Here is a 24,909-nt window from a genome sequence, read left to right on the forward strand (position 1 = left end):
TATATATCCCTCTATCAGCCATGCCCCACTGGCTAACTGAACTGAACAGAACATTGTTATCCCAACTACTACCACATGCTTTTTGGTTAGCTTTCTGTCTCCTACTCCCCCACCTTATGGATGCTATGACCAAGTATCACAGACTTCTCTGGTTCTGAATCCTTAGCCCTTCATTACTATCATTTAAATATAGTTCAGTTAACTTTTCTTGGAGTTCAGAGTTAGACAAGTCCCTTCCGAAGACTCGATTTCTGAAATTCTGAATTTGAATCAGTTATTGAAATTCAGAGGGTTAATAAAAAACAAAAGACAAGATGCATCCAATCTTTGAAGTGGCTAAAAACTGGACAAAAATTTTGAAAGGAGTTTAGAAGTTACAGGGAGAAATTAAAAATTATATGGAAAGTTAAGGTACTTCAAGGGATCAGTTAATCAATCACCTCTTTTAAGAATGTTGTTGGGGACTACCTCCAGCTCCTTTGCACTCTCATATTATCAGGGGACCAAATGCACAACTATGAAACCAACAGCCATACTCATTGCTCCCTTTATAAATACAAAGGACAGTGAGCAGAGAGTGCCCATCCACCTTCCAAGCTCGTTCTGAAGATGTCTGGCATTTACACTGAAGCTGATGTTCAAAGCACCTGTCAAACAATGGGATAAGGTCAAATATTACTTCGTCCATTACATTTCTCATAAAGATGTACAGAAGAGTGACTGGTCTCCAAAGTTTATTAAAAATCAAAGAATAGAAAACTTTACATAAAAATATGTCAATTTTAGCTTCCACATAGTTGTCCACACAAAAAATTTAAACATGATTTTTTTAAACCTGTAGCACATAACCACAGTGATAGCCAGGCCAATTTATTTGGTTCACCATGACTGAAGTGTTACATGATACCACTTTTCAAATGAATTTCGCTTTAAAATGGACGCTAGTATAAGACACCAACTAAAGCCTTTGAAGGCTCTTTAATGTAGTTATGCTCAATATTGCTAGTGTGTGAAGACTAAGCAGTACAGGCTCATGTAACAGCCCTTAGATATTATTTATGAATCAGCTCACAATTTTTATTTTTATTTAAAATTGTGATGAATCTGAGCATTAAGACAAACTTTTTGCAAACAGATATGCACTACTCTACTTTGGAATGTTGCCCTCTCTCCCCTCAAAGACCTGTTCTGTTCAACAGATTCAGTAATAACATGAACTACTTCTGCTTCAAAGGCATACAGCGTATTAAAAAGCTTCATGCTTGACACCTCATTTTAATAGTCAGATATCAGTTTTAAAACCACCTGTATCTGTACACAGTATAGATGTCCTGTTAACAGGATTCTTCAGCCTTCTCTGCTAATGGATTTATAGAACTGATCTGTAGTTTTCTGTATAGTTTAAGAACTTTCATTAAAAAAATGGGAAGTCAGAGGGCATGAGATGTGACCTACTCCCAGGACAACTGTGGTGCTTTAAAAACTCAGGGTTAGGCAGGATGTACATTTTTCAAAAAGTTAAAGACAGTGTTTGTCATGGCAATACACACTTGCATAGTATACCTGTATGCATCTGTAAATTAAGTGCCAGCCACTCATACTGTGTACAACACTGGGCTGTGCTCTCCTGCAATACATTAAAAGATACTTCTCATAATGCTTAGAGCAGCTGAAGTACTTTTTATATATTTGCTCTTAACAGAACTAATGCATACTGCTATACAGATTCCTTAATGGAATCAACATATTTCCTTTCTCCACATTCCTTAAGCCGGGTACCTCTGTTTAATAATGTTGTTTGAACCCGAACATTAACAGGTTACATTACTAAAATGCATCAAAGCGTGTAGTTCACAGCTTTTTAATTTCACATCAGGACTTGAACCAACCTTCCCCCCCTCCCCAAAAGCTTCCTTTCTGGTACTAAGAATGCTGGATTTGTTGTCTAGTAAAAGGAATAAAATTAAAACTCATTGGTCAGAGCAAGACAACTGATAGAGGCCAGACAATGAGCTAAAAAACATAGGGTCGAAATGCTTTGGAGCGTAATACCTTCTTAAAACCATAAGCCAAATCGCACTTTCATTGTGAATCGAGAAGCCTCAAATATTACCAAAATGTCATGTTTGTAACACTGCTCAGACAACCTGCCAAAACTATGAACCCAACTTAGATAATGCAACCTGGGAAAGGATCTGTAAATTAAAAAACTTCTTCCCCTTAAATATAACTTATGTGACAATATGAAATTAAATTAAAAATTCCAAGTTATTGCACAAATTATACCTCCAATATTTACAGAGCAAAAAATTCTGAACTTTGAAACAAACAGGAGAGCAGCAAATTTATTTTTTATGAATTCCCAACTTGATTTGCTGCAAAGAAAAAAAATCCAAGGGGCTGAAGTTTCCTTCACTTCCAAAATAAAAGAAAACAGAACCCACAAAGGAACAGATGTAGCCACAGCAAAAAAAGCCACAGCATTTGTAAATGTCCTTGCAGTTCCATTGTCAGAGCTGCTTCGGCACTGTATGAACCGTTGTGGGAAGGCAGAAAAACAAACTTCCACATTTAATAAGGCTTCACAGATAAGCACAACTACTTCTTGAAGATGGACTGAACCACCACACAAAGAAACATGCAAAGAAGTCAGCTGCAGATATTTGGCAACACCAATAAAACGATGTGCTGGACGCTGGTCTCCATCCCCCAAGTCGAGTGGCACTCGCTCAGTTTGTCTGAACAGGGAAGGTCATTTTGGCATCTGCCATTATCTGCTCAGACTAATAGGCAAACTGTCTCTGTGTTTTTTTCTTCTCCATATATTACGATTGTACTGGTGGTGTCCTCTGTTACCAACTGGTTGCCTCATGCCTCCACTGCTGACAGGGCTGTAGCTGTTGCCTTGATTATGAGTTCCTTTCATAGAAAACTTCATTCCACTGTGCTGCTAAAAAAAAAAAAAAGAAAGATTCACTCAGTTTAGGCATACAAACAAACGAAACAAAGCACATATCAGTAGTATTTCCTCAACATACATCATTCCCACTGAACATCGCTTGACACAACTTATCTTTCCACGCTTGTCTAGTTTTAGCTACTCAAGTCCAATGGCACTAACAGCTTAAGTGTTTACTTCAGAAAACGTCCTGCAAATGAAAATGTAGATTTAAAAGCATCCTTAAAAACCTTTCATCTCAGTATGAAATATGCTTCACCCTTATAAAAACACAGGCCTTCCACATTAAACACTAATTGTGACAGTCGTGTCTATTTTAAAGATTCTTAGCAAGAGCATGACCAAGTGAAATATCCAATAAGACTTTCAGGAACACTATCATTAAGGAACACAGGAGCATGATCACATGAGCTGATGCAGACAAAGGACAAGCTCATTCTGCCAATAATCTCACTGAGCTACAGGTAAACTAGCTACGGCTTGTAAGCATCTGGGCCTATTCTGATAAATCTTCCCAGTCTGATCCATACCCTACACCCAGACCAAGGCAAAACAATCAGGAATATAGCATGACACTATGTCTTTGGGAGAATCTCCAATAACTTGGAACAGCAACTGCTGAAAATGTTTATGGTTTGGTAGATGTATGCTATTAAGGTACTACAGTTGTCCCTATCACTTAGCACCACAGTAAGTTGGGTTAGTATTTATGTACTTAAGATAGGTACAAGAATTTCGAAAGATGAAATTGAAACAGACTTTCCAAACACTTGCAACTTCAATGCAAGCAACTTTTTCTGATGCCTGAAGGAAATAAAGACAATTGACTGCTTTTAACAAAAGCTAATACACCATTTTGTCTACCTTAAGTGGTTTAGCAGGGACACCACAATGCTAATGTGAGGGAACTGCTTAGAATACGAAATATCTGCAGATACTTTATTAACTCACATTTCCAAACAAGTCTGGAGTAGAAAGAGAAATTATGAGAACAACAACAAGTCATCATTAAAACTATTTAAGGGATAATGCCATACACAGCTTTTTACTGTCAAAACATAGCTAGAAGAGACACTGAGCATCCAGAAAAAAAGCCAGTGAAGACTAGTGTTGAGGAATAACTGCAGTTAACTGCAGGGCGGTAAAAGAACTCAAACTCATTTCATTTGTAGGAAGTGCCCCGTGGTGACCTACCTTATCAGCCTCCAATATGCAACTTCTAAAACTCCCAAGACAGACATGCTAAGTGCTTTCCTCAGGCTAGCAACGGTAAAATAATCAAGGATGAAAAGGAAGAGATTAAAGAGGAGAATCCTTCATTCTCAGGAGACAAAATTACTCCAAATTTATTTATTGAAGTATGTTGCCAAAATACCTACCAAAAGCTATTTATCAAAGTCAGCAAAAAGAAGCTAAAAAAATTTTTGGCAAGTGGTCCTTCAAACTAACACCATTTGTCACATTCTTGTGCAGCAAAATTTTCTAGTTCAACGTGTACATCTATCAATTATATAAGCAGACAATCAAGCACCTACAAGTATCAAGTAAGTCACTACGATTAAATGAGGTCAAATACTACAAATGATCCTACTACAGTCAAAACACTGAGAACAGCCAGTACTCATCAGTTATTCTTGACTATATGATGAAAAAGAGACATAACTTCAACTTTGCTATTGTAAAACCAGTATAAAACTGAGTAAAGCAGATACAGAACCTAAGCAAGCCCATCATCTTCAACTGGAAATGAACTATCTAGCAACTCAGTCCTCAATTTGAGTGTTCAGCAAAAAAAAAATTACTGGCGGTGTGTTGGCAGACAATGCTTCACTCAAATCACGTCAGCCAACCACCACTGCAAATATGATTAATCCCTCTCTGCCTGTATCCTAAAAAGAAGTTATATCCTTGGTTTGTTGAAGAGGTAATCAAATGTCCAAATAATTGCTACTAAGCTAGGCAGAAAGCCATCTCTAGCTTTTCATAGAACACTTTGAACATCTTTTTAAGAGCAGAATCTCAATGTTTAATGGCTCCATCAGTTGACAGACAGGTGCTTAAGGAAGAGACATAAGAGGTCCCTGAGTCAACTAAGTACTAAGGTGATAACTTTATACCTAGTGGGTCTCTACTAGCTATCATTCATTAGTTTTTTTCTGATTTGCAAAAGCATAATGTGCATCGTCTTTAATTTGAACCTATTAGCTGGTGATTTTTCAGCTCTTGGAGTAATTCATTTTTTGTCATTCTGTTTTTTTTCCATGCTGCTGATGATTAGTGAGATCTTGACCATGTACTTCCTCATTCTCTTCACCAGACTGAATCATTCATTTTGTAGAGAACCTATTCTATATTTGATCACCCTTGCCATCCCTTCCCTATTCTTCTTCCATTTGTATTGTAACTTTCTTCTAATGTGGGAGGCAAAATTGTACTCATCATTCATGATGTGGGGATGCACATGAATTTTCCTGTGATGTTTTCATTCCCATTCTTTATTCCTAACAATGCCTAAAATCTGGTTTGACAATTAATGCTTTCATGATTTCATACTGAGAATTATCAAAGCAGTTTTCTGCAAAAATGTCAAGATCTCATCTTTGCAACAAACTGTCAGCCCAGGGCATACCGCCCTTTGCAAAGAGTTAAAGCATTTCTCTCTCTCTCTCCTGATGGACCCCTTCGAAAGGTCTTCCACAACTCTTCTTGGTTGGCCCTGCAGGAGGTTAACTCCACCTGCAAACTTTGCCACACATTATCCATTGCCTTTTAGATGGTAGACAACATGAGACGCAACACAAACGATGAACTCCATTTACTATGAAGACTTAAGATTATCTTTTATGTCTTAAGTTTATCTCATTAAGGTTATAAAATATATCTAACTAGTTCATTGTTTACAAGAAGACATGCTTCTTTCACTATTCCAGAATCTCTGGTAAAGGAAGTTTAATGTCTTGTGGAAATTCCAAGAGACTGTGCCTACTCTTATCCACACATTTCTTGATATCCACATGATCAGGACTCCCATAATCACTGAGACATGGCATGTCTAATCACATGATAGCTAGAAAAAGAGCTCCAATAACCAAAACGAAAGCCCCGTATCTACCATCTGACAGACAAATCTTTACATGTCTTTAGTTTAGATGTTTTGACTTCTTTAGATCTATTTCCCTCGACAAGAGAACATATGACCACTGATTCAACAACTAAATGATAGATTTTTGTTTGCTTGTTTTTGACAAGCATGCTCTGAACTTGGTCTTCTGCAAATAAAAGCTGCTAGATGTAGAGGAAAACTTAAGAAACTTGAGTCTAAAACAAGCTGGGGAAAAACCTGTAACAGGTTAAAAAAATTTTCCAGATGTTTTAACAGAAATTTAAGAAAAGAGTGTTCCTAGCCTTTACTCCAAATGACAGAAAACCAGTGGAAATTGAAAAGCCAGGTAATTATTTGCTAAAGAAACTAAACTTTTCATCTTAAATACTGGCAAATTTACTACATGAAAGTGATGACAGTCAAAGACTCAGTATCCAGTCAGAATTTCTAGCCAAAAGTAAAGTCACCTACATTTCAAAAACAACACAAACTGCATAATTAACAAAACTGCAGTCTGAACAGTTTCTAAACCTTTTTTTGTCTGTTATCATCTCTAAAATAAGGAGAAAAAAGGAGAGAAAGCAATGGAAATGATGCATCAATACTCAACTTCAGAAGAAACGACATTATACATACAGCACTCAATTTGTAAATAAGAGAAAGTTTAGAAAATAAGTTTAGAAAACCTATTACTATTACATTGTTAATGCTACAAGATTAATGGCCATGATTGAATCCAGTCTGCAGTCGATAGGAATTGTGATCATTCAGCTGGCATATTTCAAAATCGTTTCACGTAAAATATTTTCTGTGGCATACCACACTTTTTAATGCACCCTTAACATTTTAAGTATCCCCTTAAATACCTTACTATACATCCTCAAAATGTCTCAAAGTTCTTTTCAATTTCTCACATTGTTTCCAAACTTTATTTCAGGCATATAGCAAAACCCACAACCCTTATTTTGAGGATTTACATCCACTTTTCCACTGAGCATAGCATCTCGAAATACACTAAAAAGCATTCTGTATGCAGATAAAATTTAACTCCTTATTCTTTATAAAAAAACACTGTTTTGCAGAGAAACAACCTGATATTTTAATCATTAAAACACTACTGATAAACTAAGTACTAGGCAATGGTTCATTAGCCTCATTACTTTTAAGCTAACAAGATCACACAATGTACTTGTACCAGCTACTTGAGCATACTCTTTACCTGTTAAGATGTATATGGTTTATATTTTTTAAGCTGAAATACAGCAAAAAAAATTCTAAGCAACTCGTGTAAGAATTGTAATCTGTGGAAATAAGGCCCAAAGCACTCAAATACCAGAGATGCTTCCCCTCCTTTTTGACCCCCTTTGTTTGGGCCTACTGGCCAATTTCATCATCTCTTATCTCCTAACACCAGGAAACCAAAAGACTCAAAGCCACAAGGGAACAGTTTATATCAGCCCTTAGCACCTTATCCTACTTTGTACATTTGCTCTGCCAGTAGCCTGTAAAAACAAAGGGAAGCTTTTGGTTGTCTTTCCCTTTTAACTGGTCAGGCAACTAGTAATCTGGGTAGTTCAATGATAAACTGGTATTTGAGAGATCAGAAGGCCTATTTCCCTGAGTGACTGAGTAAGAGAGTACAGAGTGAAGTTGAATCTGACGCACGAAATACAAATACTCTTTGATCTTTTCATGTCAAGTTTCAAAAACTGGAGATGAGTCAAAATAAAACTACTGGAAGACAGAATTCGTACTCCGAGTTTGATACTATCGTGAGATGGCCTGTGTGTTTTCATTTGAATACTTATTAAGCAGAACAGGAGATGATAGTATTTTTGTCCCAAGTAAAAGCTGAGAAACGTCAGTAAGAGATTTGTCTTTAAGGTCTAAAACTGCCAGTATTAAGCTAGAAAATCTATTTCAGCGAAAAAACCCAAAGCACTCTCCAAATGATGAGTTCGTGTCAATATGGCAAATAGGAAAAGCAGAGGAAACGTATATGCAGATATTTAAACCAATCTGACTTTGGGGCCAGCCATCTGATTACAGTGACATCGGAAGAGAAAGGTGTGCTAGACAAACAAAAAACAGGTAATAATTCTACATCTTCTTACAGATTCTTTTGGTGGTTTTTCTGGTTGTTTAAATTTATGGTGAACTCCTGTTCCTAGAAACTGCTATTTAGCCTGTGTCAAGCACTCAGGAAGCAGCCACCACTACAGTGGTGAAACTTTCGGTCATGTAAGCATGGAGGTTGGAAAGTTGGAAAGAACCTCTGGAGACCATATAATCCAACTTCTGCTATAAGCAGTCTTATAGTAGGTCATCCAGGGTCCAGTTACCTGAATCGGTTTCCATACATGGAAGGATATGACCACATAAGGACTACCCATATAAATACATGACAATCTACAATAAAATATTTTGAACACTAGTTTCAGTTGAACTGCCTCTGAAACTATCGTAATTGCCAAACAAAGTAACCCCATCAACAATTGTTCTAGGCAACAGCAAGCTCTGAAGCAAAGTATTTTAGCCAGTGAAGTGCCTATAAGGCTATCAGTGCTCTTTTACATTGCTTTATATGGCCGGACAAAAAAAATTGAAAAACAAATACGTTCTTGTAAAAGTAATTTAGATTGTGGTATTTTAGCACTGGCATTAAGATTTCATTTCCTAGTTGTTTTCTGTCCTCCACAAGTGAGCTAGCAAATGCTAGCTCAATGCTAGAATAAATAGTGCTCTTGGACAGAACAGACACACTGGAAGCCATTGCAGCAGAAGGACTGGTGTTCACTATTTTTAGATTTTTTTTTTAAGATACTTTTGAATCAAAAGACCACTCTTCAGGGAAAAAACAAAACTTGAAAAGTTAAAAAGTTCTGAACAACTACGTTTCTTCCATCTTCATTAGTGACTTTTCAAGTGACCAGCAATCCAAGAACAAACTGAACAGAGCTTGTCATCCCAAGATGACATTTCTCTCAATGTGAAGTCGCCAATTTTTCTCCCCTCCATTGACCTGGACATGCACACCAATACCTTATCTTCTGCTGATCCCAGTGGACAGCTAGTAAAGATGAGCCTATTAAAAGTGATATACTAGTATATAGGATGTTACCACCTCTCCAGTAACATCAACTGCAAGAGGAAAGCTATCAACCTAATCCAGTTCCATCATGCTCCAGAAAGTTGCAGATGAAAAGCATACATTTATAATATTCTGTGTAGAATGATTTCAGTTCCCACTTTTGACTGGGCTGGCCACAAACTTTATCTAAAAAGAACATTTCTACTATATAATACAAGCTTTCACTAAATTCAGTGCCAAAAAAATCATCCCAACACTGTAGATAGCAAGAAAATTCTGATTTCACATGAATCCAAAGGGCACATCCTTGTCAAGCAAAAGTCACAGAAAATTTCCCAGTTTTAAACATGTACGCATTGTACATGCTAGTAAAGGACAGCCAAGTAACAGAAAACCAAAGAAAATGCTGTAAAACAGTTGTTTTCCAAGACTCCCAATTGCAACTACAGTCCAAAATTCATTCAACACATTGCCTCTTCACAACCAAGTCAACTCAATGCCAACTTGTTTTGTACCAACAACTGCATGCCTAAAAACTGGATTGTGTTTTGATGTAATTTTGATGAATTTAAGCTCCAAGATACCTCTTCAGAGAAAGTTGTTAAGGAAAAGAACAAACTAGACTAAGCTTGTATTTTATGTGAAGTTTAGCGTAAAACAGTAGAATACTTTAAATGAACTTCAGGAGTTTCAGATCATACACTCATGAATACTCCATTGCAGACACTAAAATAGCAAAACACGGTTCTATTGACTTCTCAGTGATAGAAAAAAAAGTCCTGTTCAAGTAAGCTGTTTCGGCCCAGGTAAGACTCAGTCATAGGAAAGGACAGGTAAACAGAGAAAAATCAGATTTATCATTCAGCAGATTAAAACAAAAGGCATGCCTGAAGATACAAATGGCAGCTTGGTAGATGATTGAGGATTGCTGAGGGAATAGCTGGGGAGAGCATGTGATGAACAGTTTTCAAAGACTGCCCCTTCTGTATTAACCTACCTGCAAGGAACTAGTGGAACACAAGCAGTATGCACTGCAGTATGACACTAACCTGACCTAAATGAAAGAAAGGGGGTGAAAAAGATTTCTGTGAAGTGCCTAAAATAAATGCTTGTGTAGCAACTACAAAGAATTTGGGTACTGAACTATATAATATGCCATAACTTAATACTGTTATTACTGAACATTGAAAAAGCTGTTCAGATAAAATTTCTTAGTTATTCATCTAAAGTTCCAACTTTTTAAGCACTTTTTTGTTGTTGTTGTTTTAAATGTATATTAAGTAGCAGTTGCCATCTCTAGAAATAAAAATCAAACTCACAACCTGAATGAAAAGTATACCCTTACATCCCAGACTCGAAGTATTTTGACGAGCACCACAGAGTCCAGTTAGAGGTCAGCAACTAGTGGTACATCCCAGCTGTTGATACCAGGGCCAATACTAATTAACAACTTCGTTAGTGACCTGGATAATGTGACAGTAACCACCAGCAACTGAAAGGAGTGGCTGATACATAAGAGTGCTGTCATAAGAAGGGAACTTGTCAGGCTAGAGAAATGGGTTGGCAGGAATCTTATGAACTGTAAGTGAAATAAGAAACTCTGTCCCTGTGAAGGAATCATTTCATGCACCAGTACACCAGCTGGAAAGCGGCTTGACATGAAAAGACCAGGGATTCCCAGTAGACAAGTTGAACATGAGCCAGCAACGTATCCTTGCATCAAGAAAGCTCAACAGCACCCTAGGCTGCATTAGGAATGTATGCAGGAGTATGACTGAATGGAGTATGATGAATATGATGAATGTATGATGAGTATGATGAATGTATGTTAGGAGTATGACTGACAGGTGGAGGGAGGTGATCCCTCCCTTCTACTCAGCACTGGTGAGGCCACACCTGGAGTGCTCTGAACAGGTCTGGACTCCCCAGTACAAGACAGATGTGGACATACTGAAGTGAGTTCAAAATCCATGAAGATAATACACTGAAACATTTGTCATACATGGAAAGGACAACAGAGCTGGATTATTTAGCCTCAGGAAGAGCTCAGGGCAGGAGGGATCTTACAGGTGAGTCTAAACAGCTAATGAGGGGCTGTAAAGTAGACGAAGCAACACTGTTCTCAGTAAGAGTGCCCAGTAAAAGAACAAGGAGCAGTGGGCTTAAGCAGAAATACAGGACATACCACATAAATTTAAGGTTAAACTTGTTAAATGCAAGCATGATCGAACACTGGAACAGGTTGCCTGGAGGAAAACTGAGGAGTTGCCTGAGGAGTCCTCATCCTTGGAGATATTCAAAACCTGACTGGACAACACCCTAAGCAACCTGCTCTTTTGATCAGGAGGATTGGTCTAGATGACTTCAATGCCCCTTTCAGCCTCAACTATTCTGTTATTTCTCAAATATCTGAGAAATCTCAAAACTGAAACAGATACATCTTGTGTCATGTCCCCTCCCTGAAAGTGTTCAAGGCCAGACTGGATGGGGCTTTGGGCAACCTTATCTAGTGGAAGGTCTCCCTGTCCATGGCAGATGGATTAGAACTAGATGATCTTTAAGGTCCCTTCCAATTCAAACCATTCTATGACTCTATGACCAAAATGTCAAGGCAGTTGTGAATCAGATCAAAAAAACAAGGTTATTAAATTAAAAATATCCTGGTCCTACAATCTCACAAACTGCAGCAGGAGGATTGAGAGATCATGCAAAAACCTGATCAAAACTAATGTCAAAAAGTAACTCGTTTCCTTATCATAGGCAATGTACTACCCACAGCTTGCATTAAAAGTTCACGAGGCACCTCTTTTGACTAGTAGTTTTAATAATCAAAAATGAGTATTTTCCCATAGACAGAAGCACCAAGGCCGTCAGAAAAAATTGAGGACTTTTCTTATCCTTGCATTATAATGGATGCGTTAGCTAAAATACCAGTTAGATAGCACACAGTATCCCTGCACATTTAAGCACTTTTAATATTTGGGTAGAATTCTTGGACACATGCCTACATTTTTTTTGTTCTCCCCTTAAAACATATTACAAAAAGTTACAGGTGTAGTCAGATCTGTTCTAGCCATTCAAAGTCAAGGCCACTAACCACACCTAGACAAGTCAGAAATATTTCTTCAGATTCAAACACTAGCTTACAGATGTACCACCTATGAGAAGCTTCTGTTTTAAGAACAGGAGGTTAAACAGCCTAGAGATCTGCAAATATCCCACTAGTTTAGGCACCATGAGTCTCAAATACAGCTTAAAGAGAGATGTCTAACACACTCCAATCAACATTCCTAGGTGTCAGTGAGCTGTGGAAGGGCTCCAAAAATCTCAAATACAAACATTTCCCACCCAGCCTTCTCTCCGCACTTCTGACATGGCAGGTAAGTTTTATGGTTACAAGAGATTTAGCACATGCTATATGAAGAATATCTTCAGAGGTTTTTAGACTGTCAGCACAGCACAAATGATCTACACTTCTGACTGGATCACTTCCTCAAGAAAAAGTTGCTCCATTTCGTTGGCTCATACCTGATTACTGGTGGCCATTATCAAGGTTCTCGAAGGCGCAGATTGGGGTTTACCACTTGGCATAGGCAATACGGGTGGTAAACTGGCCATAAGTTGAGTCGGTGCTTGCAGACTGAACTGGTAAACATTAGGAGCTGTGCAAGGTGGTGTATCAGAATCCTTTTGGCAGAGAAAAAGGGGAAAAGAAAAGCAACTTTACAGAAAGTACAGCATATACAGACTATGCATGTGAAAATGCAGCCAAATATCAACTCATGTGAATACTGTAAAGTTTAAGATTTTTTTCAGTGGTAAAAAATAAAATACAAGCCAGCACTATGTTTATTTTACACATCTAGCGAAAGTTTAATTGAGCCTGCATCAAGGAGACAATGTCAACAGGCCTATGGCAATCGTAGATCAGTTCCAGCCAGCTCAAACTGAAGCCAAATAAAATCTCTTCAACCAAATTAGAATTAAAAGGCGGGAACTAAGGCTGGAGAAAAATGTAACAAGAACAGTGACACTGTTAGTGGTACAATGACTACAATTTCAGCTGTCATGACAGAATGAGTCCTCTGAAGAGCGTTCTGGATTGTACTTATCCATACAGCAAAGTTACTCACTGTAATTGTTATAGTCTCCCATTCTACCCAGCAAAGTTAAGGCTCCACCTACCAAGAAACAAGGAGATGATGGTCTGCTAGTCAAGACTAGTATGTAAGCACCAGTTACCCACTCAACCGCTAGTTAGGACTTCTGTTCTCATCACTTTTCTTTGAAAGTCTGCATAACTGGGGGGGGGGAAAGGGGGGGAAGGACGATAAGACTGATGTAGGATTATGCAAAGAAATATTGTAATAGAAACTTATTACTAGTTTTCTTCTTCTTCTTCCTTCCAGTCTGACCAACAGCAATTATACATGCTTCATAAGCAGAGTCATACTGATGTTAACACTACATGTCTGGAGTACTCAACACCCCTAACCAAGGAGCTAAGCACAAGTTGGAGTTTTCGTATTTCAGTAGTTCCTGTAAACACCAAACTGACTACCTCAATTCTTAAGTGACCAATTATGTCTTAAATTGAGAAACTTGAAGACTACAGCCTTTTAATACAACTCTGAACACAGACCTTGTAAAAATGTTTTTAAACCTTAACACAATTGTAATAAAAAGGTACATTTCCCTACCTTTTACTGCTGCTTTTTACTTTCTTCCCTCCTTAACTCCAAAGTATTCTGAGCTCGAAAATAATGGAAAGACTCATCTCTTAGCAAGAGACACTTGACTCATTAGCAGTTTAGGAGTTACCAAATTAAAAGACATTATTGACTCAGATCATCAAGGATGATGAACTGATCATCAATCTGATGTTAAGTGATTACTGAAATATTCTACCTCTGTTCCTCCAACAATTGATTGCTTTAAGTGAAGAGTTCTTGCTTCCAAACCAAGCAAACATTAAATAGATGTCCATTACTAATACTTGCCCTCCTATGGCTTCGCAAATGAGATTCTTCAGTTAAAAGAACAGGCTGTCTAGGAAACTATTTTAAAGAACATGAACAAGAAGGTATTTTAATGCTCTTTCTTGGGGAAAACACAAGATCATTTAAGACACACTGATAGTTGTGAATACTAAGCAGCTGAAACAACAAATTACTAGAAAACAAAACTTACATCCTAACTGAATTCCCACAGTAGAAACAGCCCTTGGTAGTAGTATCAGCTATTAGAACAATCACTTCTTCACTGGTACATATAAAGTTGTGCTCTCTAAAAACTAAGTTATAGAAAGAAAGGCAGAAAAGATCTGCTCTCCCAAGCTCAACTGGTGGTAAAAGTCACTGCATGACTTTGTGAAGTGCTTTGATATTTGCATCATGAATGCACTGAAAAGACAGACGATACAGGTAATAAGAATCTGGGCAGAAACTTAACTCTTATTTATGAGAACAGATGTTTACCATTTAATATGTTCAGAGTGGGCAACTACATGCTGTAGCAGTATTCAAAAAATTTAGCTTAGTTGCACATGCAAAGCAAAGTGCCTGGAAGAGCTGGCAATTTTTTGCCCTCATCCTACAAAAGATTAACCAGACTAAGGTCTCCACAAAGAAGTTTATCACGTAATTAGTTAAGAGTGTTTTCAGAATTAGGTACAGGGGCAAAAACTTAAGATTTCTAAGCTGATTTTTTTTAATACCCTACTTGTCAGGAAGCTATTAAAAAGTTTACAAAATGAGGGAAAAGAGGGATAGTCATATTTGATCAACTTGTGAGAATACGCATAGTAGCCATTAGTAAACAAATAAGGGGGGGGGAAGGGATCTTACTGTCTACCTAAGTCAATGCATTAGCTTCTATGACGCAACCTTTGCAAAACTGACCAAGCAGCAGTTTCACTCTCTCCAAAGAGCCTCCTCTATCTTTTGCTCAGGTGCCATTAGACCCTTGGAAGAATCACAAAGAAATCTTTTAAATGGGAAGTGTCCCATATGGGCAGTTTTCTGTCCAGCAAGAAATTCTCCAGCATGGAAGCAGCAACAGATGAAAGAAGAGTCACATGGTTTAAATGGGACTACATAAACTTTGGTACAAGGCAGCTTGCGTTGCCTTCTTATAATTTCGTAGCAGATACATTCTTCTGCCTCAATGTTATTTACTGAGACATATCCCATTCACCTAGACTATATTCCTATTTTTAGGTCATCTTAGATAGCTAACAGAATTACTATAGGAATCTGACAGGCCAACTTACCAGCATCAAAATCCTTTTCTAAAGTAGAGCATTACCCTTCTTCCTCAAGGACTAACCTTCATGATCAAAACTCATTTTCACATTCATCACCTACACTAAAGGATCAAGTCTTACTTGGTCTTCTGGACAGAACTCTTCAGTGTAATGCACAATCCCGAAGCATTACGCAAGCTCAGAAACCTAGAAGTAAACACTCAACACTTCAGATTCACTTTGGGAAGACAAAGCTCTGACCCTAACCAGCATAATGGCTACAGAGATGACACTAAAAATATGCATGTAAAATAAAGGGATAAGATCCCTCTATATTGCTTTTAGCAAATTATATAGGGATAAAGCTACAATGGCTGTACTAAGAGCCCAGATAAGTTCTTGATCTCCTGAATACTACTATGAAGGCCAATCAGATCCCCTCACCCTGTGAGGAAAATACCTAAAAAGATGCTTTTGGAAACAGACTGTCAGGGAAGTCTCTGGAAATTTACTGGAAAGCTTTCATTTAAAAAACAACTCTTCAAATCAATTTCAACTTCTTAAGAACACAGTATCCAGAAGGAAGATTTCTACTATTCATAGTCTTGATTAATGAGGACTCTTCAATTTACCTCACTGTTGGTAAGAAGTATAGAAGAGTCCTGGAATTGCAAATGTTACTGATGAACTCACATTTAACCACAACTTGCTTTAGTAACACGATCCCCAGCTTTCTGTCTAGACAGAAACTGAAACAAGAATCATATCAAAGATGAAACTGAAGCAATCTTATAAAGCAAAAAAGCAAACTTCTTTTCCTGACAACAGGAGAGAACAATTTTGTTGTTGTACAGAATGCACCTCCCCTTTTAATGTCCCAGGATTTCATTAGCAAGAGAATATTTACTTTTCAGAGTCCCTTACTAACTAGGTCTTGCCATAAGAGCTTATTTAAATTTCATTTATAGCTCAAGGCTTAAGATACAAGGTAAAGTTTATAGGTACACCCATCCATCAGCATAATAGTTTGCTTTCCTCTAATTTCAAGTGCATTCAATTATACTCACAAGTATTATTTTCATGTGTTTAGAATCATGGAAAAGCCTTCTGCTTTGTTTCTTGTTTCATGATACAGTCAGTTAATTCTAACTTCCCAACAGCTACTATTTTAGAAATTTCAGATTTCCAAGATGTCTTTTAAAGTTGCATTGGCCAAACAAGATTTGTGTGTGTGTTTTGTTTTTTTTGTTTGTTTTTAAATTGCCCAGAGATGGAAGTCTGTAGCTATCCTAGAAGTCAATATTCAGAAATCAAAAGTGTAACAAAAGAATGCAAGTTTCTTGCTAGTATGAAAGATTTGGGATGTCCCCTCTACACATCTGAGCATGAACTACAGAGATCTTGGCAAAGATGTTCTTATGGCTCCCATTCTCCAACCTTCTCCCACTAGTTAAATTTCTTTCCTTTCCCACAACATTCAGGAACTGGAAGCTGAGAGAACAATTGCTACTTCAGTAAAAATCTTTGAAAATAAAGGAACTGAAAGTGGGAGAATTGGTGTCTACAGTTAACACTTTACACTAAACAGATTTTTCCACATGCTCCTCTCAATGTGCAGTTTTAACACTACAGCTGAAGTGATTTAATATGTAACTGCTGTCATTCTTACTTCTTTCACCTCTTCTTTTGTTGTTGCTTTCTCCATTGTATCTGCATTAGTATCTGACATTATGAGCCAATTCAGAGGTGAGCCACAGAAACAGCAATCTCCCTTTTTCTAGCTTTACCTTCTGAATCATCTCACCAGAAGGTTAGGTGAACACCAGTAGAAGAAAAACAGGAGCAGCTACTGAATGGAATCAGCCCTAGCAGACGATCTAACTAGCAGACTGGCTCAGCAATGAAACACTACACTCCTTAGAGGAGAAGCTAACGCCAGAAAATTTCAGACCTTTCACATAAGTTCAGGCAACAGAAGCAAAACCTCAATGCACACTCTTTGTTTGAATGGTTTTAGCCCAGCATACTTAACTCTGCTTGACAAACCGACATACTTCCACCAAGGTGATTTCATGGATTTTACACCCCCGTCCCATTTCTTTCATGCCAGCTTGTGCCATTTCCCTTTTTGGTAGGTGGAGCCATAACTTTAGTAAACTGGTATAATAAAGTAGAATGGAGATGAACAAAATTTCTATGTCTACAGCAGGTCACAGGATAGTGAATTTGCATCAATGAAGTTGCACCATTTCCATTTGCCAGCCTATGAACAGTACAAAACAGCCTCCAGTAAGATGCAATTGGTTGATTTTTCTGCCTTCAGTTATACTGCATTACAAAAGCAAAATACTTTAGTCATGCTAACAGGAGGGGAAAAAAGTGAAAGAATAAATACACAACACAAGCAAACTGAAAAATATGCATCCTCCAAAACCATTAGTGTTTGTTTTACAGACAGACAACTAAGAAGTTAAGCTAATTAGCAACTCGAAGATTAAATACAAGCACAGTGCCCCTTTAACCTCACCAAATTATCTTCTGCCAGGTCTGTCAACTTACTGCTTGTTTTTATCAATATTTGCTGTATTTCAAATAAACCATCTTAAACACAATATCCCAGAAACATGTTATTTAAAGCTTCTTTTATTACCCCTAATACTTCCATTTCACAGGCTTTCAGTTGGTCTGTACTGTTAGGAGTACAGTAATATTTCACATTTTGCATGTAAATGTTTTTCAAGCTAGGCATGAAGTTATAAGACTTATTAATGCAAGTTGAACATAGTGTATTAAAATATAAATATTCAATTTAGGTTTTCTTCCATCCTAAATGGCCTTGGCACCTTTTTCAGGTGAGCTAGTATTAAAATATGGCAAGAATACAATTAGCCCATGGCATCAAAAAGTAGTCTGAGGGTTTTGTTTGTTTTTATTAATGAAGTTGTGCGCTTCCCTTTCCTTACCTCGCTGACATCACAGCAGTAAAATCCAATTTTACTTGCTGATTCACACATTCCCTCTGTGCCCTGTGTTGCTTAGAGTAAATTATATGACTTTATAATTGTGTTCAAAACTGTGTCTGCTGCAGCATTGCACAAGTTTAGTCTTACTATGTATATCCACTTGAAGTAAAGACTGTTCAAGCAACTTAGACAGAAGAACTGAAGGAGAGCACCAGACAGTATAAAACAGCACATAAGAATATGGATTAAGAAAACCGAAACAACGTATGGGACAATATGGTGAAAAGGGAAAATAAACAGGCAAGAGCAGCACTGGAAAAATTTGTTCCTCTCTGATCTAGAAGCTGTCAGAAGCCTGCACAGCAAGAACAGGAAAAAGAGTAGTTTTAAGGGATTTAGGAGGGAAGGGGGGCAGACACTGTTCAAGGTTGCTGACTGGTTTATTTGGAAACTTAAATCTTTCTTGAAAGACTAAAGATTGAGTTGCCTACTTCTTAAGAGATCTTGCCTCCCTTTATTTGTTCAGGAAAGAGAAAGGACAGTAAGATAAGATATGCATTCTACCACAGGATGGCCAACTACCCATACACATTTGAATGGTTGTTTCAGTTAGGGCATGAGAATATTCACAGAAGAAGGTAGAATAAATACGTTTGTGCAGCTCCTGCTCTTAGACTGAGAATTTTTTTTTAGGCCACCCCCTCCTGCCCATACATTTTTAATTGGAACTCTACAAATTTAATCCTAGTCGTTAAACAGATTTTCCAAGGCTCCAAGAAGAGCTGTTACAGTAGCTGTTTTGAAGTGTCATCAGTGTCTATCCCTCTCCTGCAGATAAGCACATACCTTACACCTGCAAAATTAATCCCTTTTAAAAAGCAACATTTATCAGGACAGAACGTCATGTTTTTTCCCACCTGTCTGAAGAGTGAAATACAACAGCTCCTGTCAATAAGCTGAAATTCACAGCCCTTAACTAATAGAAGAAAGGGGAAATGGTGACGCTTCATTAAACACATTGAGCCCAAGTACCAAAAGCCACAAACACTGCACAGCAAGTGACTGTTCCAAAGTCAGCGTGCATCTTGTATGCATAGAGCAGAATGATAGCAATAACGAGTATCAGTCTTATCAGTCATTTACAGACTATTCTCAGAACTGTATCTGATCACAGTACTGAATACTTAATACTTGAAGACAGTGAAGAGACGCTCCACAAAACAGTTAAGGAACTGGTTGGCGTATCCCCTGACGGGCAGAATGGAGGGCAGATCAAGCAGTGACAGTCTGACAAAATGTTATTATAAAGCCTGAACAGCAACTGTTACAGCTAACATGTCAGGAACAGTATGAAAGAACATATGTAAAAGCTCAGAAAGTTAAATAGACTACACAGGTACCTTGTTCACTGGAACTTCCAGTATCTTGGCATGACTGCATGGTCTTGAGAATTCCAAATTCTTCATGAAAGAATCTTGTCATAGAAGCCCAAAAGATACCACCAGAAACACTTTGTGATAAGGTGTGTGAGATTTCTGAGATCCAAACTTCTAACCAAACTTTGAGATTGTGCTGGACTGGATCTAAGGTTATGTATCCGTTAGATATCAAGAACAGCTTTAAAACTTTCCTATGATCAGTTACATCAGTTACTGATGTGCAGTTACCACTGTTGCACTAAATGCTAAGCTTTATTTGGCACAACAGAATCAAAACTGCAGAGCATATTTAACACCAGGTCATATCAGCCTAAAATGAGGCTGGAGAAACATACCTCTAACTATTTTCAGTTGGCAGAGACTGTTGATCAGGCTGACATTCTCCAGCACAACTCTAGGATTTCCCTGAGCTAACAAGAGGAGGCTCTCCACAATGCAACTGGAAATCCAGGTCAGCAGTTGCAGAGTGCATGTCCAGAACAAAAAAACACCCAGGAAAAAGTAAACTTCATTTTCAAGAAGAATTTGGTTACTGCTCAAGTTCCCAGACCAATATCTGCAACTAGCCAGAGCTGGCAGAGAGGCAAACACAAACATAGCTCACTTCATCAGGTTTCAGGTTCCCATAGCAGTCACTAACTCAGTAAGAAAGTTAAAATGAGACTTCCTGATGCCAGATGCTTATTTTATATTGTGGAGCAGATTGACTTGTGCTCCCATAGAGAAGCTCACACTTTGCGCTGTCTTTAATGGCAAAGATATTTATAAAGCATCTTCAAAGGAAGATCTATGTACAACCAGCAGAATTATTCACTTCAACATTTGTTGGGAATGTGTAGTATTTTGAAACTTACCTGTGGGCAAGAGTAAGAGCAGAATACATGCTGCCTTTTTACCAGGGCAGCATATGGTATTTTAAATACCTGCACAGCAGAATCCTTCATTGAGAAAAAGACATACTGCACAGATCAGTTTGGTAATTGAGAGAAGCCAGAAAAAAACGTGCAGCCAAATATGTTCTGAAAACCAGATTCTTTATGTTCATAGGTTCGTTTCCAGTGTTCCTCATTTTGCTCCTGCTTAGTTCTTTAATAATATTTACACTGTACGCAGAGCTGAGATAATAGAATGGGAACTTCAGTACTATTTTACAGTGAAGTATATTAGGAGTGTCAGTGAGAATTAGAGGTTTGTACTGACATGTAGTATGACAAATCCATAAACTGAACAGCTATCTCTGATAGCAAGAGGGATATCAGAAGTCATATTTCACTACTAAGCAGACTTCGATCTGAAATTCACTGCACCTTATGAAAGCTTTTTCTTTAAATGACGGATTTCACTTTTTGCTAGGACTTTTATGAAAGACAAAGCAACTAGAATTTCATCAACCAGACATTGCTAGCCTAAGGCATTTTGTAAGTAGCTTTTGCTTCCTTAGAAAATCCTCAAAAGATTATCTTTGAAAAAAAATATGGTTTAGTCTCATTAGGTCCTGTTCTTAGTTTTGGGCCTTGTAGACTGGCAAGCTAGTCCTGGACCTGCAGAGGTAAAAGGAATCATCCTTCTGAATTTGAGACAGTGAATTTGAGAGAGGAAATGCATATACATCTACAATATACACAGAGAGAAAGCTGTCCTTGAAGGAGGCAGTTCTCACACTCCTCAGTGGTACGCAAGCTCTCATCTGAGAGAGGTTATCATCGGTATGGTTCCTGAAGGAAGGAAAGCAGCAGAAGGAACAGAAAGAAGCCTGGGTAGTAGCTTTAAGCTTTTATATCCCTACACTTGATGAGTACATACAAAATTTGAGGCTAATTTCTAAATGTTATCTCTGATCTACACCAATCCAGCCTCTAGAAAAAAAACTGCTCATTTTTATTAGCCTAATATTGTTCTGCTGCTGGAACAAGTCTATAACCCACGTTATCTCAAGTGCCCATAAGGCACCAGAAGCTCTGACTATTCAGCTGCTGAACCGTATTTATAGAGTAAGGCAAAGTCTGTAATACTGTCAAAACTTCAGTGAACCAAATCCTTAAAAACCATACAGCACACGGTAATACAACCAATAGCTGTAGATAACATGAGCTACAATTTTTAATAAAAAATTATAGGGTCTCTACTAGCAATACTGCACTGATTTGATAATGCTTGAATACTTGACATACACTACCAATACCTCTTCCAGGACATATTGATGAGTATATACAAGGCCTCTAGACTTACGGTCAGCATATAGAGGAATGTGACAGCTGCAGACCGCAGCTACCTCTGTGCTAGAGTATTTGACTTTCATTAGAAGATGAAGTTCAGAGAGGCAATCTTACCCAGTAACGCCACAAGTAGCCAAGTCTACTTCCTCTTCCTCAACATATAAAAGGAGTTGACTTCTATTATATTGCCAGACAGGTCCCAGCAAGATCAAGGTGCAGCTGATCACTATGACCAGTCATCTTTCACAGTAGAGAACAAAGCAAATACACTCTAATTTGACGTCTAGTCTCTTATAGTTGATACACGTTAAAAGTTAGCCTGCAGTTGTGCAAAATACATCTCCAGAAACCATGTCTTGAGGCAGACTGTACTTAATGGAATAACAGCAACACAGGGATGGTTATTTTGCTATTGAAATAAAATCTTAATTTTGGGGAAGAGGTCAAATTGTCAGTCTAGTATCTCCTCATCTCCTGCTCTTGGTTTACAATCTGCATCTTCTCAGTCTTCAGTATCAAACTTTTAAAAAAGTATTTAACTTTAAATGAATACGGAAACATCCCTGAAGAACAATTCTCCACAAGATCAGATCTAACACCACACATACCTTTAACAGTGATGCATAATATTCCCTCATTCTGAAACTAGTACCAAAATTCACTGCATCATACCTACTTGCAGCGTGCACCAGAAGTCTTAGCACAAATATTATTTCCGCACACGCTAGATGTTTCTATGCCCAACTTCCAGCAAAGAACTATACTAGATCACTCAACAGTGCCTCCTCAACTCCAGCAGAACAGTTTCTCTTACTGAATTAGGTACAGTTCAGAACTGCTCAACCAGAGCTGGTTCATCCTCACATAACCGAGTAAGACAGACTCGGTTACTTGTCCAAAACCTGCCATTCCACTGCAAACTAAGATAATATGCTGGTAGTCTAAAGTCATAATACTAGCAAATGACCAGGGCTTAAAATAGGAACTGTCACAAGCACACAAGCATAAGGCTATTTTTCTAAAGAGTTGCACTTAGATTTACTTTTGGGATACCTAAGGGGAAAGTCCTAACTGTTCACTCCCCCCTGGTTAGGTTTAGACTGCAAAATATTAAGCAAATATTTGCATTTTCTCATAAAACTTATCTTACAGCAACATCTTCACTGACATACTCAAACCAGGAGCACAGCTAACATTATCACTGCCAAGCATCATTCTGCTTTTTTCCCCTCATTTGTCAGATTCTGTAACTTATGCATTTACCATATTTACTGGAGGTGGAAAAGACAATTCAACACAGAAAGTTCAGGAGTGTTAAGGAATTACAGAAAGTAACCAGAACATACAGTGAATGCATTTGTCCCTCAAAAGTTTTTTCACTGAATACAATTCCCGACTTGTAATTCCATGTTTGACCAGTTTTTGAAGTCAGTCAAGAAAAAAGTACTTGGACCTCTCTTGGCATCATCCACAGTTACTCACTGTTGTACTTAACTATCACATCTTCCAATCAACACCTGCACCTAACACAAAGTCATCCAACTGATTTATGAGCGCCTCATGCAATGCAAGTTTGTGCTTTATAATCTCTACAGCCCAACTTTGTTGACTTAAATCTATACCAAAAGAAAACACCTGACGGTCTTAAGACTCTAGGAACAAACCTAGACTACTGTCTGTCTCCTCTTTCAGAAAGTTATAATAAGCCTAGCAGTCACTTAAACTGCACTTTCCAACAAGGAAGCTGGTATCAAGACTTTACGTATTAGGGCCTCCTACCACTAAAGGATGAACTGAATGCTTGGCTGAAAACACTATGGAATATTATTCACCTTCGCAGCAAGACACGGTGGTCATATGTTCAATCTAGAGCGTGGGAAGAAAGGACTGGAAATTGTCAATGAGATTTTTCTTGATAGGAAGATCTATGAAGAGATTTCTATTATTCTGCTTAATTAGCTACTGTTAGCCTGGTGCTTTATATCTTATTACATCTAAAGTACTACCACAAAGGGTACCGAAGGTTTAGGATGGAATTAAGACACATTTCATTTAATGAAAAATACTTCATTTCAGTAATTTTTCTGAGCAGAGGAAATTATTAATTTGCTATAGCATCTTAGGGACAGTATCATATTAACTGTTGTTTTTTTAGTTGAGGTTTTGAATGGCATGATAGACTCTGCTTAACAGTTTAACAAATTAAAAAAAAAACTTACAATGTCACTGCCGGAGAGCGATGATACAGAAGACGCAGATGAGCCAGAGGATAACTGTTGTGTATTAGCTAGTGACAAAGCCAAGCGTTGGTTGTAAGATGGTTCAGAGTCTCTGTTCTGTTGCTGTTCTCCATTGCATGGAGCTATCTGGTCTCTTATTTTCAACCTATTATCTGTTAACAGAAAACATAAGCATCAATCAAGAGCACAGAATACAACATATGAACCCTGAAGTCTAAACTTCCATTTAACAAGCCAACAAACTGAAGAACAGCCTCAGAAAACGTCTTGGATTAGAAAGTTACAAATCCCTTCTACTTTTTCTTTCATACCTGAAATAGCAATTAATTTCTAGGCATGGGTATTTTGAATTGCACCAAATGCAAGAAAAAATGATTTAGTTGGTTTCAAAGATTTCTGCTATACCTACCAAGTTCAGGTGATAAATTAATTTTGCTCCCCCACTTCTTTTTAATCCAGGCCCTGTAGTCAATCACTTCTTGGGTCACTTTGATGATTCTACCTAATGTGCTAAAAAAATTTTTAAATTAAGTATTAAAGACTGTTGGTTACATACTTGCAAGCATTTCAAAAAGCAATAAAATTACATTAGATCAGTTTAAGATATTCCTAACCAAAGAATTTCTGAAGTTTCGTTTTCTTAGATCACCATTT

At 37.8% G+C, this 24,909-nt stretch overlaps 1 protein-coding gene across 4 annotated transcripts in view; it reads right to left on the bottom strand.

Moving 5' to 3' along the window:
* Nucleotides 1–717: 717 nt before the first annotated feature.
* TENT4A (terminal nucleotidyltransferase 4A) overlaps nt 718–24,909 on the bottom strand; it is a 62,092-nt gene continuing 37,900 nt past the window's right edge. The window contains exons 9-12 of one of the 4 annotated variants that reach the window (XM_040548288.1): nt 24,665–24,765; nt 24,235–24,407; nt 12,682–12,840; nt 718–2,947 (exon numbers count right to left, since the gene is read on the bottom strand). In XM_040548288.1, the coding sequence (XP_040404222.1) occupies nt 2,771–2,947; nt 12,682–12,840; nt 24,235–24,407; nt 24,665–24,765 (610 nt within the window). In that variant the 3' untranslated portion in view covers nt 718–2,770. Of the gene's footprint in view, nt 2,951–12,681; nt 12,841–24,234; nt 24,408–24,664; nt 24,766–24,909 lie in introns of all 4 variants that reach the window. The other 3 variants (XM_040548287.1, XM_040548290.1, XM_040548289.1) reach the window with 3 other exon arrangements.

The sequence above is a fragment of the Cygnus olor genome, chromosome 2, assembly GCF_009769625.2.
Source record: "Cygnus olor isolate bCygOlo1 chromosome 2, bCygOlo1.pri.v2, whole genome shotgun sequence".
NCBI classification, from domain to species: domain Eukaryota; kingdom Metazoa; phylum Chordata; class Aves; order Anseriformes; family Anatidae; genus Cygnus; species Cygnus olor.